The sequence below is a fragment of the Pleurodeles waltl genome, chromosome 1_1 (genome assembly GCF_031143425.1).
Source record: "Pleurodeles waltl isolate 20211129_DDA chromosome 1_1, aPleWal1.hap1.20221129, whole genome shotgun sequence".
Taxonomy (NCBI): domain Eukaryota; kingdom Metazoa; phylum Chordata; class Amphibia; order Caudata; family Salamandridae; genus Pleurodeles; species Pleurodeles waltl.
The window spans coordinates 629,687,590-629,701,825 of record NC_090436.1 but is presented as its reverse complement, the minus strand read 5'-3'; the positions used below and the strand labels follow the sequence as shown (position 1 = coordinate 629,701,825).

At 40.7% G+C, this 14,236-nt stretch overlaps 1 protein-coding gene across 2 annotated transcripts in view; it reads left to right on the top strand.

Annotated features, from left to right (window-relative positions):
- Positions 1 to 14,236, top strand: part of KCNN2 (potassium calcium-activated channel subfamily N member 2) — a 558,376-nt gene that overhangs the window by 123,951 nt on the left and 420,189 nt on the right. For both annotated transcript variants that reach the window (XM_069226506.1, XM_069226510.1), the window contains exon 3: positions 1,091 to 1,509. In XM_069226506.1, the coding sequence (XP_069082607.1) occupies positions 1,091 to 1,509 (419 nt within the window). The remainder of the gene's footprint in view (positions 1 to 1,090; positions 1,510 to 14,236) is intronic.

The following is a 14,236-nucleotide window of genomic DNA, read 5'->3' as shown; positions in this document are numbered from 1 at the left end:
CTTGGGGCTACCTAGGGCCTACCTTAGGGGTGTCTTACATGTAAGAAAAGGGAAGGTTTAGGCCTGGCAAGTGAGTACACTTGCCAAGTCGAATTTACAGTTAAAACTGCATACACAGACACTGCAATGGCAGGTCTGAGACATGATTACAGAGCTACTTATGTGGGTGGCACAACCAATGCTGCAGGCCCACTAGTAGCATTTGATTTACAGGCCCTGGGTACCTCTAGTGCACTGTACTAGAGACTTACTAATAAATCAAATATGCCAATCATGGATAAACCAATTACATACAGTTCACACAGAGAGCATATGCACTTTAGCACTGGTTAGCAATGGTAAAGTGCTCACAGTTCAAAAGCCAACAGCAACAGGTCAGAAAAAATAGGAGGCAAAAAGATTGGGAATGACCCTGCATAAGCAAAAAAGTCCAACATATATGCTATGTATGTATAACATATTCTTATAGCACTGTGTAATAGATTATCAAATCAACATTGTTGGTTATGTCCTTGGTATAAAATGGAGATGTGTGGTAACCAAGCTTGAGTAAAGGAATTCAGCCTAGCATGTGCAAAGGAGCACACCCATGTAGGATGACATGATATAAGGGGATTCCATGTATCCTATGACTGCTAGAGGCAGTAGATGAGAAGTTGGAGGACTTATAGTGATGAGGTGTCATGAGAACAACTTAGCTACAACAGCGTGAACATTGTGATGGGCACTTTTTAATGACTGTATTTAATGCACAAACTCCAACACCTCCGTATATGACCTTTTAGTAAAATGCTTCTGGCCCAACTCCAAGGAGAGACAAAATGCTTACATGATTACTAAAAATATTCTGTTAGGTTGCCATTGTATAGAACATTACCTAACCCAAAAATGGGTAGACATTTTTAATGAAACTGAGCTTATCTGGTTTGCTTGAATTCCCTGACAGTCTTTATAACAACCTAACAGAAATGTCTCCAATGCTTCGATTATTTAGCTTCAGGAAAAATGTATCTATACTTAAATGCAATTTTGTAAAATTACATAATTTTATATTGAATTTAAAAATTAACTTTGCTTTTTGTATTTGCAGCTGTTTATGGTGGACAATGGAGCAGATGACTGGAGAATAGCCATGACTTATGAGCGTATATTCTTCCTCTGCCTAGAAATACTGGTTTGTGCTATTCACCCCATACCAGGGAATTATACTTTTACATGGACAGCACGGCTTGCCTTTTCATATACTCCGTCTACTACCACAGCTGACGTGGATATCATTTTATCGATACCAATGTTCTTAAGACTGTATCTTATTGCCAGAGTTATGCTTTTGCATAGCAAACTTTTTACTGATGCCTCCTCTAGGAGCATTGGAGCACTAAATAAAATAAACTTCAATACCCGTTTTGTAATGAAGACTTTAATGACGATATGCCCGGGAACTGTACTGTTGGTTTTTAGCATCTCATTATGGATAATTGCTGCATGGACTGTCCGAGCTTGTGAAAGGTAAGCATCGTTTTGTTCTATACTTTACATCAGGGGGTGTGTGTGTATATATATATATATATATATATATATATATATATATATATATATATATGCGATTACGATGAAGTAATTATGAGATGAAGTAGTATTCCATTAAGATATCATTGTTGGTATAAATCAACTTTCTAAGGCAAACATTTGACTGTGTAAATTGAAGGTATTTGTGTGTTTGTCTCTCAAAGGTGCTACACATTTATTCCTTAAGTGACGGTATTTCTGGGTTGCTAAACTATTGTAGCAGAGTTTGTGCTATAAGGATGGTGGATGCTTGCTGCTGCAGTGGAAACATTTGGATTCATTAATTGTGATTTTAAAAGAATTTTATGTGTACCTGGTCAGAAACAATGTGTCAATGTAGATTGCTGCATAACATTCGTATTGAGGGCTAAACAAGCTCACTCTTAATAATTTATAATTATTTCATCAGGCATTTCGAAGTGGAAACATTTAAATTTACAGTTCATTTTATCATTGTTGCAGTGTCACTTTTGCTCTGGAGAGTAACACGGTTTGAGACATGGAAATGTGAACCTTGTGAATTGGGTGAGGATAGCTACATAAGTGAATTCAAAAAGGTCATGAGATATGAATAAGATGGTCTGTTGTAGATTGTCTGAAATCTGAGCCTGACTACTTGCACAACGAGCGGCTCCTATAGCCACAAATCCTTTTAAGAAGCTATAATATGGTAGGGAGCAGAACTATGACACAAAGCATATAACTGAACATTTCTGTTAAAACCGCGTTTTTTTAGCCCCATGTAATCAGTTGAGTTGATAACTAATCCCTAGTTGCTTTCTTGGAAGTCAGATGACATGGATTTCTTCTCAAGCTTTGCAAACGATTCAGGACAGTGCATCTGAATTACAGTCTTGAGGATGACATGGACACTGGCTCATATATTGTTTCTTGTTCTCTTTAGACTGCTAATTGACATCATTAGGCTCCTCGCCAACTTACCTTGAGTTGAAATGCATCCTTTGGTGGAAAGCAGATCTATTATATTGAAGCTTCATCCCCATTGAATGGACCTGAAGTAAATGTTACACTGAGCAGATATTTATGACAACACATCATAACATCCGCAGGGTTGCCTGGTGCAAAATATTTTCAGATAGTTTCATGAAAATTGTGAAAAATAACAATACATTTGAGTAAATGTATCCTTTAGAAATTTGATTGGGATAGTGATAATCATGGTTATGATACTTTTTTGTTGAGTTGTACATTTGATGTATTTACCTACAGAAGCCATAAATAAGAGGAGGAGTTAATAGAGTGATATGGCACCCTTTTTCAATTGAGATAAATACCTGACAAAAATCTAAATGAAGCGACAAAATCCTACCATTGGAGATTGTTTGATATTTCAAACGTTGACTATAAACAAAATAATATTAGCCTAAAAAATAGAAAATAAGTGTGTCCTATAGATTAGAAATTGGTGCTAAAAATAATATTTTGCATATATAATCTGAAAGTGATCAGAAATATTACATTGCTTGATTTATTTTTCTTTTCATCATACACTCGAAAAGAAATCTACATTATTAAACCTATTACAAGAAAGCTGTGCATGTCTTTAGTTGTGCCTAAAATGTTAAATCATTGTATTGCATTAGCCATTATATATGTTCAGTTATGATGTACTGGTGTTTTAATATACATGTATGCATGCTTTTGAAGTGGCTGAATTTCCAATCTGCTATCACATGTAGTTGAAATCCTTGACTCCCTCTTAAATATACTTGTTAAAAGGTTTGCTTATGCTTTGATCTCTAGATTGACCACCTAACACGCCAACAAAGCATTCTGATCACTTATTTTGTTATGTTCAACTTTGTGATGCCTGTAGTAAATTAATTTAAAAATGTCCGCTTAACCAGGCGTGCAGTATAAGAGTTTATTCTCCTGGACGTTTATCATTTGATAACCATGTTACAGTGCTTTCCTTTCTGTGTGAAGCGATTTGTTTGCTTTTTTGAAATATAAAGGAGTAGAGGTTGCGTCAAACAGGAACTCCATAGTGAATGGTAACAGGCAGCGGGTGTGGCAAGTACGACAGTCAAGAGGAGGAAGACGTTAATTTCAAACACTGTACATCGAAGTGCAGCAGGTGTTCAAGACATATACAATTTATACGATACTCGACTGGTGTATGCTATTGCTGTCTGGAATGATTTTGAGTTAAAGGAGGTTGTGGTTTTTAAAGTTGGTGAGAGTCATTACGAATCTTGTTTTGAGTAGCAGTAATTACAATGATCAGATGCCAACGTGGAAAACAAATCTTGAGAGGCGGTAAATAAATGTTGGTTTTGCAGTAGAAAGGGATGGGTGGTTCAAAAGATGGAAAGGGGTTGCATGTTTGAGTGCTCCCATTCTGCTGACACTCAATTTCAGCTGATCAGAGAAGTTGTTGATGTAGATCTATGGCACGAATCTGCTGAAGGAGGCCCTTGTAGGATTTTAGTAAGTGAATGATTAGAAAGGCGGGTCAGTGGAAGGGGGCAGAGTTGTGAATACATGACTGTTTTCAGTATTGTGTTACAAATTGTGATTATAAAGCTCAGTTAGTATGCCCCGACAGGAAGTAGTGGAGAATTTGAAGTTGGAGCATTCACCTAATGCATTAGGTCTTTGTTCAATAAAGGTAGTAAATTATTTACCATCCAACGGGATAATTTGTGATAAATATGTGAGGCTGGGATTAGTTTAATTTCAGTTTCCTAGAGAGTTGCTAGAGGCAAGTTACGCACACGGGGTGAATATCCAGATGTAAGAGGAAGTAGCAAAATGAAGGTCAGTCACTTTTTATGTGGCATGTTGATTGGGGCACTATTCCATTCACCATTTGTAGCTGTAGGTACAGTTATATTCTGTGCCTCTTTTGAAATCAATAAGGAAAATATTTAAAAAGCATTATTGAAACACTAACCAATGCCCATAGGCAGCTGATGAACCTCTATGAAATTACATGCTGATTATGTCAATGTTTCTTCTAAAGAAATGAACACTTTTTAATATGTAGACTAATTTCAGCACTACAATTTAAATGTTCAAAGAGCTCTCTCCATAACTCCCGTTTTAAATGTATGCACTTCTGTCTGTTCTAGTCGATAGTAATTGATTGCCCGAGTTCTAAGCTATCATTTTGTTTCAATATCAAGGCCTATTCTATAGTATTACTTTCCGCCAGTACAAGCAGAGTTTATTTTACCGTTAAAGCAAGTTCATCTTGTTTGATTGGCAGTAAAAAATCTCATAGTGTGTATTTCAACTTTGAAACCTGACCTTTACAATGAATTCTGAAAGGTTCCATTAGAGATGGTCTTGCTACTGCAGAACTGAGTGTGGATATTCAGAGTTTTCGTTAACACTCTGCTAAGAATCAGGATTCCAATATAGTTCAGCCGCAAGCTGAATTCCCAGTGGAATCTTGTAGGGATTTTCCCTAACACTCTGTGAGAATCGGGATTCCAATATACCCCAGCTACAAACTGAATTCCCATTGGAGTCTTGTAGGGATTTTTCTAATAACTGAGAACAGGAGTATTGGAGGTTGGAGTATTCTGCATAGATGAACTACATCTACATTTTATTTACACAGATTTGGTACATTATGTCACAGTTTTTTCATGAAAAAATTCTACATAGTGTTATAAATGGGGTCTCTGGTCGGCAGTCAGTTTGCACTCTGCCCAAGCAGGGACACTCAATCTAGTCAGGGTAAGGGAGTTACACTCCTAGGACACTCCTTGCTCAACCCCTTGGTAGGTTGGCACAAGCAGTCAGGCATATCTCAAAGGCAATATGTAAAGTATGTGTACCAAAACACACAGTAATATAATGAAAACACTATAAAATGGAAACCACACCAGTTTAGAAAAACAGCCAATATTTATCTAAATCAAACAAGACAAAACGACAAAAATCCAACATACACAAATCAAGATATGCATTTTCTAAAGGATAGATTGTTATTCCATAGAAAACAATGGAATCGTTGTTGTTACACAAAGTGCCTGGTTTGCGTCAAAAATAAAGCCGCAGAGGTGAGCGTGCATTGGAAAAGTCAGCGATGCGTCGATTTCTTACTCGCAAGTGAGGCCCTGCCTCATTCCTTCTCCGGTCGGGTAGGAGATGTGTTACTTTTTCTCTCCTAAAAGAGAGGACGCATTGATTTGTGAACAGGGCACCTCCGATCCAAGCAGGTTCACAATGATTTTGGCACCAAGTGATGATGCGTGTGAAATCCGGCCGCCCGGTGATGGAAAACCGTGCTGTGTGTGGTTTGCATCATTTTCAGCTGCCACATGCGGGTGTCACGTCGTTTCTCCAGATGAGATGCAGGTGATGCTTTGATTTCTCAGCCACGATGCAGGTGGTGCATTGATTTCAGCCGTGAGGCGCGTGGTGCGTCATTTTTACAATGGTGTCGCAGGTGGTGCGTCAACATTTTCTCCACACTACTTCCTGTGCGTGGATTTCAGTACTTGTTCTACCAGCTTCACCTTTCAATGACCCCGGGACTGGATAGGACACAACTTGGCAGGGTAGGAGTCTCATCAGAGAGTCCAGGTGCTGGCAGCGAAAGCCTTTGATGACCCTGAGACTTCAAAACAGAAGGAAAGCTCAGTCCAAGCCCTTGGAGAAACTTCTCAAGCAGGAATACACCACAAAGTCCAGTCTTTGTCCCCTTTCACAGGCAGAAGCGGCAACTGCAGGATAGCCTAGCAAAGCACAGTCACTGGCAGGGGCAGCACTTCTCCCCACCTCTTCAGCTCTTCTTCTTGGCAGAGGATCCTCTTGTTTCTAGAAGTAATCTAAAAGTCTGGGGTTTTGGGTCCATTACTTATACTCCTTTCTGCCTTTGAAGTAGGCAAACTTCAAAGGAAAGTCTCTGTTGTTCACAAAATCCTGCCTTGCCCAGACCTGGCCCCAGACACACACCAGGGGTTGGAGACTGCATTGTGTTGGGGTTGGAGGCATGGCCCATTCAGGTGTAAGTAACCACTCCTCCCTCCACTCTAGCCCAGATGGCTCATCAGAATATGCAGGCTACACACCAGTTACCTTTGTGTCACTTTCTAGAGGGGATTCACAAATAGCCCAACTGTCAGTCTGACCCAGACAGGGAATATACAAGCAGGCAGAGTCACAGAATGGCTTAAGCAAGAAAATGCCCACTTTCTTAAAGTGAAATTTTCAAACTGGCCGTTTAAAAACCAACTTTACCAAAAGGTGTATGTTTAAATTGTGAGTTTAGGGACCCCAAACTCCAAACCTCTACCTGCTCTCAAAGGTAAACTGCACTTGAAAGATATTTAAAGGCAGCACCCATGTTAACCTATGAGAGAGATAGGCCTTGCAACAGAGAAAAACACATTTGACAGTATTTCACTGTTAGGACATATTTAGCACATCAGTACCTTTAACAAACACTGCACTCTGCTCATGGGGCTACCTAGGGCCTACCTTAGGGGTGCCTTACATGTACAAAAAGGGAAGGTTTGGGCCTGGCAAGTGGGCACACTTGCCAGGTCAAATTGGCAGTTTAAAACTGCATACACAGACACTGCAATGGCAGGTCTGAGCCATGCTTACAGGATTACTAATGTGGGTGGCAGAACCTGTGCTGCCAGCCCACTAGTAGCATTTGATTTACAGGCCCTGGGCACCTCTAGTTCACTCTACTAGAGACTCATTAGTAAATCAAATATGCCAATCATGGAAAAGCCAATTAGACATACAATGTACACAGGGAGCACTTGCACTTTAGCACTGGTCAGCAGTGGTACAGTACCAAAAACAGCAAAAACAGAGTCCAGCACACAGTCAAAACATGGGAAGCAGAGGCATAGGGGAGACTACACCAAGGATGCCAGGTCTAACACATAAACAGTGAGATAATAGACGTGATGGAGACATGGTTGAATCCTCAAGCATATTGATCTCCCCATTCAGAGCACCCAAGAAACCTGCATGGAATTACCCTAACTTCTCATGCCAAGTCCTGTCTGCTATCCATTCCATCCATAAGATCATGGGATTCCAAAGTATTACCCATGATCAACGGGGTAGAGCAAGCGCAACCCTTTAAATAACAAATACTTTGGAAGGCTGTTGAGACACAGAACACTCATGATGGATGTTTTAGAACAGTGGTTCTTAACCTTTTCATTTTGGTGGACCTCTACTGTATCATTACTGGAATCCGGGGACTCACACTGAGTCCTCATTGGAAGCTTGGGACCCCCAAGACTAAGTAATTTCTATGATTTCAACTTCAAAACAATACACAAAAGTACAAAAAAACAAGTATACACCAAACAAATCTTCAAATATGGAAATATTTTTTTAATTCAAAATCAAATATCGAAAACGGTTTCACAGTTTCAATTTTAATTTTTTATTGTATATACTTTATTGATTTTATTGTATTCACATTACGATTGCTTAATTTGTTAACAAAGTTGGACCCCCTGAGTAGGTCTCACTCACGGACCACTGTGTTAGAACATCTTACTAGGGTGCGCTTGAAAACTGGGGAACACCAATAACTTAATGGAGTGACTCAAAGGCAAACGTGTCACATCTGAACTTTGGGTCTGCGAAATCGCTGAATTCATCCTCATTGGTTTGAGTCTGATAAATGGTTTTATGGCTCACTGTCCAGTGTAACTTTTTGTTTCACCTATATATGGGTATGTTGTGAGTGAGCAGCTGCTTGATGTCTATTGGTGCATCTCTGAGTCACTACTGAGAGGAAACACTTGGCAGGGCTTCAATCCTTCATGCAGAAACTTTAGGCCAGGGGATCTTTAGTGAGGCATGGTGCATCCCTCTTATACCGGCTTCTGTCCTGAGGGCATAAACCCGTAAAAAATAATAAACTGCCATTCAGTTAGTCATCAACATTTTTGGAAAACTTGTGGTAAAGGGCTTCAGTCCAGGCGATACTGGCTAGACATGGTGAAAGTCTTAGGGAAGTGGTTCATGAGTCAGTAAATGGTAGTCGGCCTCGTAGCAATCTTATGATCCAGGATGTCATGAATGGAATTCTGGATATGTTCTTTGGTTAGTTGCTTCAGACCTGGGGACTTCCTAAGCCTTTCATAAAGTAGAAAGTAAAACATCCATCAGTTAAATATTTAACTTTATTGATTAACATACGTTCATGCTTTTGGGGATAGTTATTCAATGTCAAGATAGAATTCATTATAGATACAAATTTCATATTTTATATTGGATTTAAAGTTTCATATATTTTGTTAAAGTTCTGTGCAGGTTCTATGTAGATATTTCAGTTCGTAAGAGTCACTTATTTAAAATTGAGACTCAATGTTGCACTAAATCGTAGAAAAATACATTAAAATATTTTACAGCTTTACAATGTCAATCTTTAGCAGCTACTCTTCACCGTTTATCTAGCTGTGTCAGTGAGAATGGTGTCCACTTTGAGGCAAATAAGTCTCTTTTTTAGGTAGGGTTTAAAGACAGCTTAAACTATCCTACAGACTTTTGTGAAAGAGAAAAGTCATTCACATTGTGGATCAGCCCACGGGACGTCCTCTCAAGTATGGGACAACAAGTTTATCCCCTCCAGCCATTGTTTTTATGTTATTTACATTTTAGAGCAACCCACAGGACAGTCATTCAGTGTTTGGAGTGTCAGTCATCTTGTGTGTTGGCATGTTGGCTCTTTACATGTAATTTCATATGAAGAAGCAATATGTGCTGAAGGGCACAGGAGACAATTTCCAGATATCTTCTCTGGTACTGTTTACAGAGAGTGTTGTGTTCAGTGCAAGCAGTAAGGCTGCTGTACACAGAGGCAGACTTCACCAGGTTGCACCCGAGCAACAACACCTGAATCACTCTCAAGTCCGAGGCACCACCCGGGCTGCAGTTGAGTCACAGCCTTTCATGTCACTTCTGCACCGTCACAGTGCCTTTTGCTGCTAATCTATAGCTCGACTACTTAATCATCCATTGGGCTTCAGCAGGTTTCAGCACTGTGCTTCACCTCTTTGACACTGCTTACCGCTCGATATGCAGCTCCCTCCCGTCTCATGCAGCTTGGCAGCTCTCAAGCCGGAGAGGCTTCAGTCGGTTTGCACCACACTACCTCCTGCACGATTCACTGCCTGGCAAGGCCATCCTCATGGTATTAAATCCTTGTTTTCCTCAGCTTCTGCTTTAAATGGTTAATGCCTTGTGCAGGAGATCTTGCCCATCACCATGGCAGTTGGCACAGCATACACGAGGTGGAGTAAAAGCTTTCTGCCTCGTTAGAGTCTCATGAAAATGTAGTGGGCGCACGAGGGAAGTGAAATGAGAGCACACTTCTAAACTAAAGCACCCTACATCTTTCATACAAATAAATGAACATCTCTAGGGTTCGTTGTCCAGCAGTGTCTAGCCAGTTTGATTCCTGCATACTTTTGACATTTTCGTCAGCCCATGGTGCAAATCAAAACCAAGCACAACATATAGCATCATTTCTGTGACCACTTAGACAATACTCAGCTGAAAAGCAAAGGTAATGACAGACTTGGGCTTCCATGCACTTTCTTTCAAAACAACAGTCAAATAAATGCTCTTGCCGCCAATTTGATAATGTAGTACTAAATAAGTAAGGTCTCCAGATTGTGATCATTGACTATGAAGTCAGGTAATACTGTTTTTCTCATTTTTCTTCCCAATTGCAGTTTGAACAGGACCAGGCAACACGTAAAGGCAAATGTATGCAATTTGACTGGAACATATGATTGCCATGTGAGGGTGCTGCATTACATACACAGTTGAACTTCGAATACAGTGCCATGTTTGTGCAGCTTAGTTTAATGATGGTTTTGTTTTTGGACAGGTGGTTGTAAAAATTGGGTAATGTTGACTGTGGCGTGACCCTTGGTCAAGAACAAACCACAATGCATGTCATGGTAAGGCACAAGCAAAACCCCAAAATAAACTGTGCTCAACCCCTGGTAGCTTGGCACTGCGTACTCAGGCTAAACTTAGAAGTAATGTGTAAAGCATTTGTGCAACCCTTCAGACAGTAAAACAGTGATGACACAAAAAGAATCCCACACCAAGTTAGAAAAATAGAAATGTCTTTCATAAATAAAACACAATCAAAACAACAAAAATCCAATCAGTAGAATTGGAGTTATTAGATTTTAATGATTGAAGTAAAAATAGCACCCAAAAGCATACAGCACCAACTGTGGATATCTGGTTGCGCCGGACCGATACAAGGTCACAGGTTCTGGCCAACTCTGATCGAGTACGGGTCCATATATTGCGATTCCAGAAACACCAAACATTATCTGGTCATCTCTTCCCATTTGAAAATTACACTTATAAAATGTAATAATGGAATTCCAATATTTTCCTATGAGAGATGTATGCCTTGCAGTAGTGAAAAATGGATTTAGGAGTCTTTCACTATTAGTATATGTAAAACTTAAATGTGTATCTCCTACTTCTCTGGGCTGTCCCAGGACTATCCTACGGGTGACTTATATGTATTTAAAGGAAGGTTTAGACCTGACATAGGGTTTATTTTGCCAGGTCAACGTGTAAGTTAAACCGCACACACAAGGTGCAATGGCAGGCCTGAGACATATTCCAAGTACTGCTTAAGAGGGTGGCACAACCAGTGTTACATGCACACTAGTAGCATTTAATTTACAGGCCCTGGACACACATGGTGCCACTTCTCTGGGGACTTAAAAGTAAATTATGCCAATTGGGTATAAGCCAGTGTTACCATGTTTAGAGGATAGAGCACATGCACCGGCCAGCAGTGGTAAAATGCACAGAGTCCTAAGGCCAGCAAAAACAAGATCAGAAAAATGGAGGAGGAAGGCAAAAAGTTGGGGGCAGGACCACTGTTAGAAATTGGTTCTCTAGTTGGCAGAGGCATGCACCCTGTCCAAGTAGGGACCACAATCATTGTCAAGGTCAGTCATAGGACAACCTAAATTATCCTGTGCTCACCCTCTGGTAGCTTGGCACAGAGCAGGCAGGCTTAACTTAGAGGGCAATGTGTAAATTATGTGTGCAATAACTAATACAGTAACAGTCAAAACAGCACAAAATGTACTCCACACCAGTTTAGGAAAATAGATCTTATGTACCTGAATAAAATAAGACCAAAACGACAAATCCATGATGCCAAAATCTCAAGATACCCTTTTTTTAAAGGTTAAAGTAAGTGTTAATCCATAGGAATCAATGGATGAATCTCTTTAGCTCAAAGTACCTGGGATGCATAAAAAAAGAACAATGCTGCTGGGCCCCAGAGGGGGCGAGGCTTCAGAAAATAAAGCAATGAAAAGGCAAAAAGTTTGGGGATGACCCTTCAGAGAGGGCCATTTTTCAGAAACCACCCTATGGCTAACAGGCCTAACAGTGGTGTATATTAATTGCAGTTTTTTCATGGTTTCATTACTTTCTCATCCCTCTACATTTTCTCTGTCTCCTGGACCCTGCAATAGTTGTGTTATTTGATACCTGCTCCTTAGTGGTGAATACCGCACAGTGACTGCGTCAAAGGTGCATGTTCTGTGTTTTTTTTTTCCTGCGATTTTGATTTATTCACATAAGAACACTGAGTATTATGAGAGGTACAGTGACCATAGGATGCTTGGGTTACAGCACTACTTATCAGCGGCAGCTGTCACAAATCTCAAGGGGAGGGGAGGGAGGGACGGGACGGGATGGAGACAGAGGGGGGAAATAAAAAAATACAATAAATTTAGCTTACCACTGTCTCTGTCTCCTTCTGCCTCGCGCTCCTCTTCCCTCCATGTGGGACACCAGCACAGGCTCCCCAGCAATCCTGGCGTGAAAGCAGCGTCAGGATTGGTCTGAGCGGCAGTCACTGCCTCTCCGACAGTGCCCTGGGGTCTGTGTAATTTCTCCAGCTAGGCTGTTTAAAACAGCCGGGCTGGAGAAACCTAAGTGCGTATGTGTGTTTGGCCTGCCTCAGGCGGCTAGCTAAATACACATGCACCCTTGAGTTCATGCTCTGTCTTCTTCCCCCTCCCACCTCTCGTTGCCCAGCCCCGGCCCTCCCTGTACAGCTGGCTGAGCCAGCAGATGAAAAGTAAAATTATAGTGCAACTACCATTTTATTTTTCATCTCCTGGCTCTAGGCCAGGGGGCGATGCTCGTTTGCCACAGAGAAGGAGCCGTCCCTGCTACTTATTTTTTTTTGTCTCTGACTTTGAATGACTGTCCCTGTACAAGTAAAGTGGAGGGGATGTTGCGTAACAGCCAGAGCTGCCGACTTTGGAATGGAGGAACTAGGTTATATATGCCACATCGGCTCAACATCCTGTAATTCTGGGAAAATTGCTTAATTTTCACATACCGGAAAAAACGTGTCCTTGTGTAATGTAACTGTTGCTCATGTAAAGCGCTCCAATACCTTTAGGACGAGTTCATACCACAAAAATTGTTAAAAAATAGTGTTGTTCAGCACCACTGAGTTCAGTGAAAGTGAGGGTCACATAGGTCCTGTGCATATTACTTGCTATGGCACAGCTGTCTGACAAATGTAATGAAGGCTTCAGTGAACAGGAATAATGTTTTAATTGCGTGTACTATATAAGTAAACATTTGTAATCATGAAGTGACTATTTGGTTTAGAAAATCATATTGGATCGTACAGTTATTTCATGCCTTCATTACATTTTTGTCAATCTGTTTTCCTCCGGCTCCAGCTTTTCACAAATCTAGTTGTTTAATAGCTGTGTGGGAAACGTACTCATAAGTGGTGAGTACCCCAAACATTTACGATAATGCAGTACAATCACGATAGAGTTGGAAATGCACACGCTGGTTGATTTTCATTTTTTCATTACTTAACTTTATTTTTGTATTCAATAACAAATGTTGCATTTGATTACAGAGCATTCGCATACTACTGATAAACTGATTGTTTACACTGAACCAGCATCAGTGGGATATGAAAAAAGGTAAAGTGCAGCATAAATAGCAAAGTCTATGTTTCCTATCGTGTTGTACCACGGCCTGATGAAATGCTGCTGCTAGTGCTGTAGTGTTGCGCCTGTGATATAACGGTGCCGCAACACTACCAATAGTGAATGGTTTGAGAGGGGAGTTGTAAGGTCGACCCCTCTAGTTTATTGTTGTGTGGACGTGGCCTAAGGGTCACGTATGTTTAAAGAATAAATCGTGATGCGGCCCCTCAGGTGTGGTCTCAGTGTATTACTTGCAGCACCAGAGCACGCCCGTGTAGCCGGACGCGATAATCTTTTAAATACGTGCGCCTCATTAATTGTACAGATAAGGGTAGGAATGGAGCCAGCGCGTCCCTGAACCTTACCACATTACACTGGCGACGAAGGTGGGATTAGTGGCTTATGGTCAGTTGTTACGGTAAACAGGTGGCCATATACATAAAGATGAAAAGGTGCTACATAATCTCAAGCCAGGAGTGTGTTTAATGTGAATGATTCTTGTCTTCAGTTGTAAATGCTGTGCGAGTTCAACAAAAATGCAGTGTACTCTGCGTGCTTTTCCAGTGCCCCATAGTCTGACAACTGACCAGATTGGCACTTATTCCTTGAAACCTTTCCTCAGGAGGCTGGAGCCGTTGCAGACTGGTTTTGAAAGGCCCGGGGACACTGCTGACGCCTCTGTCTCTTTGCCT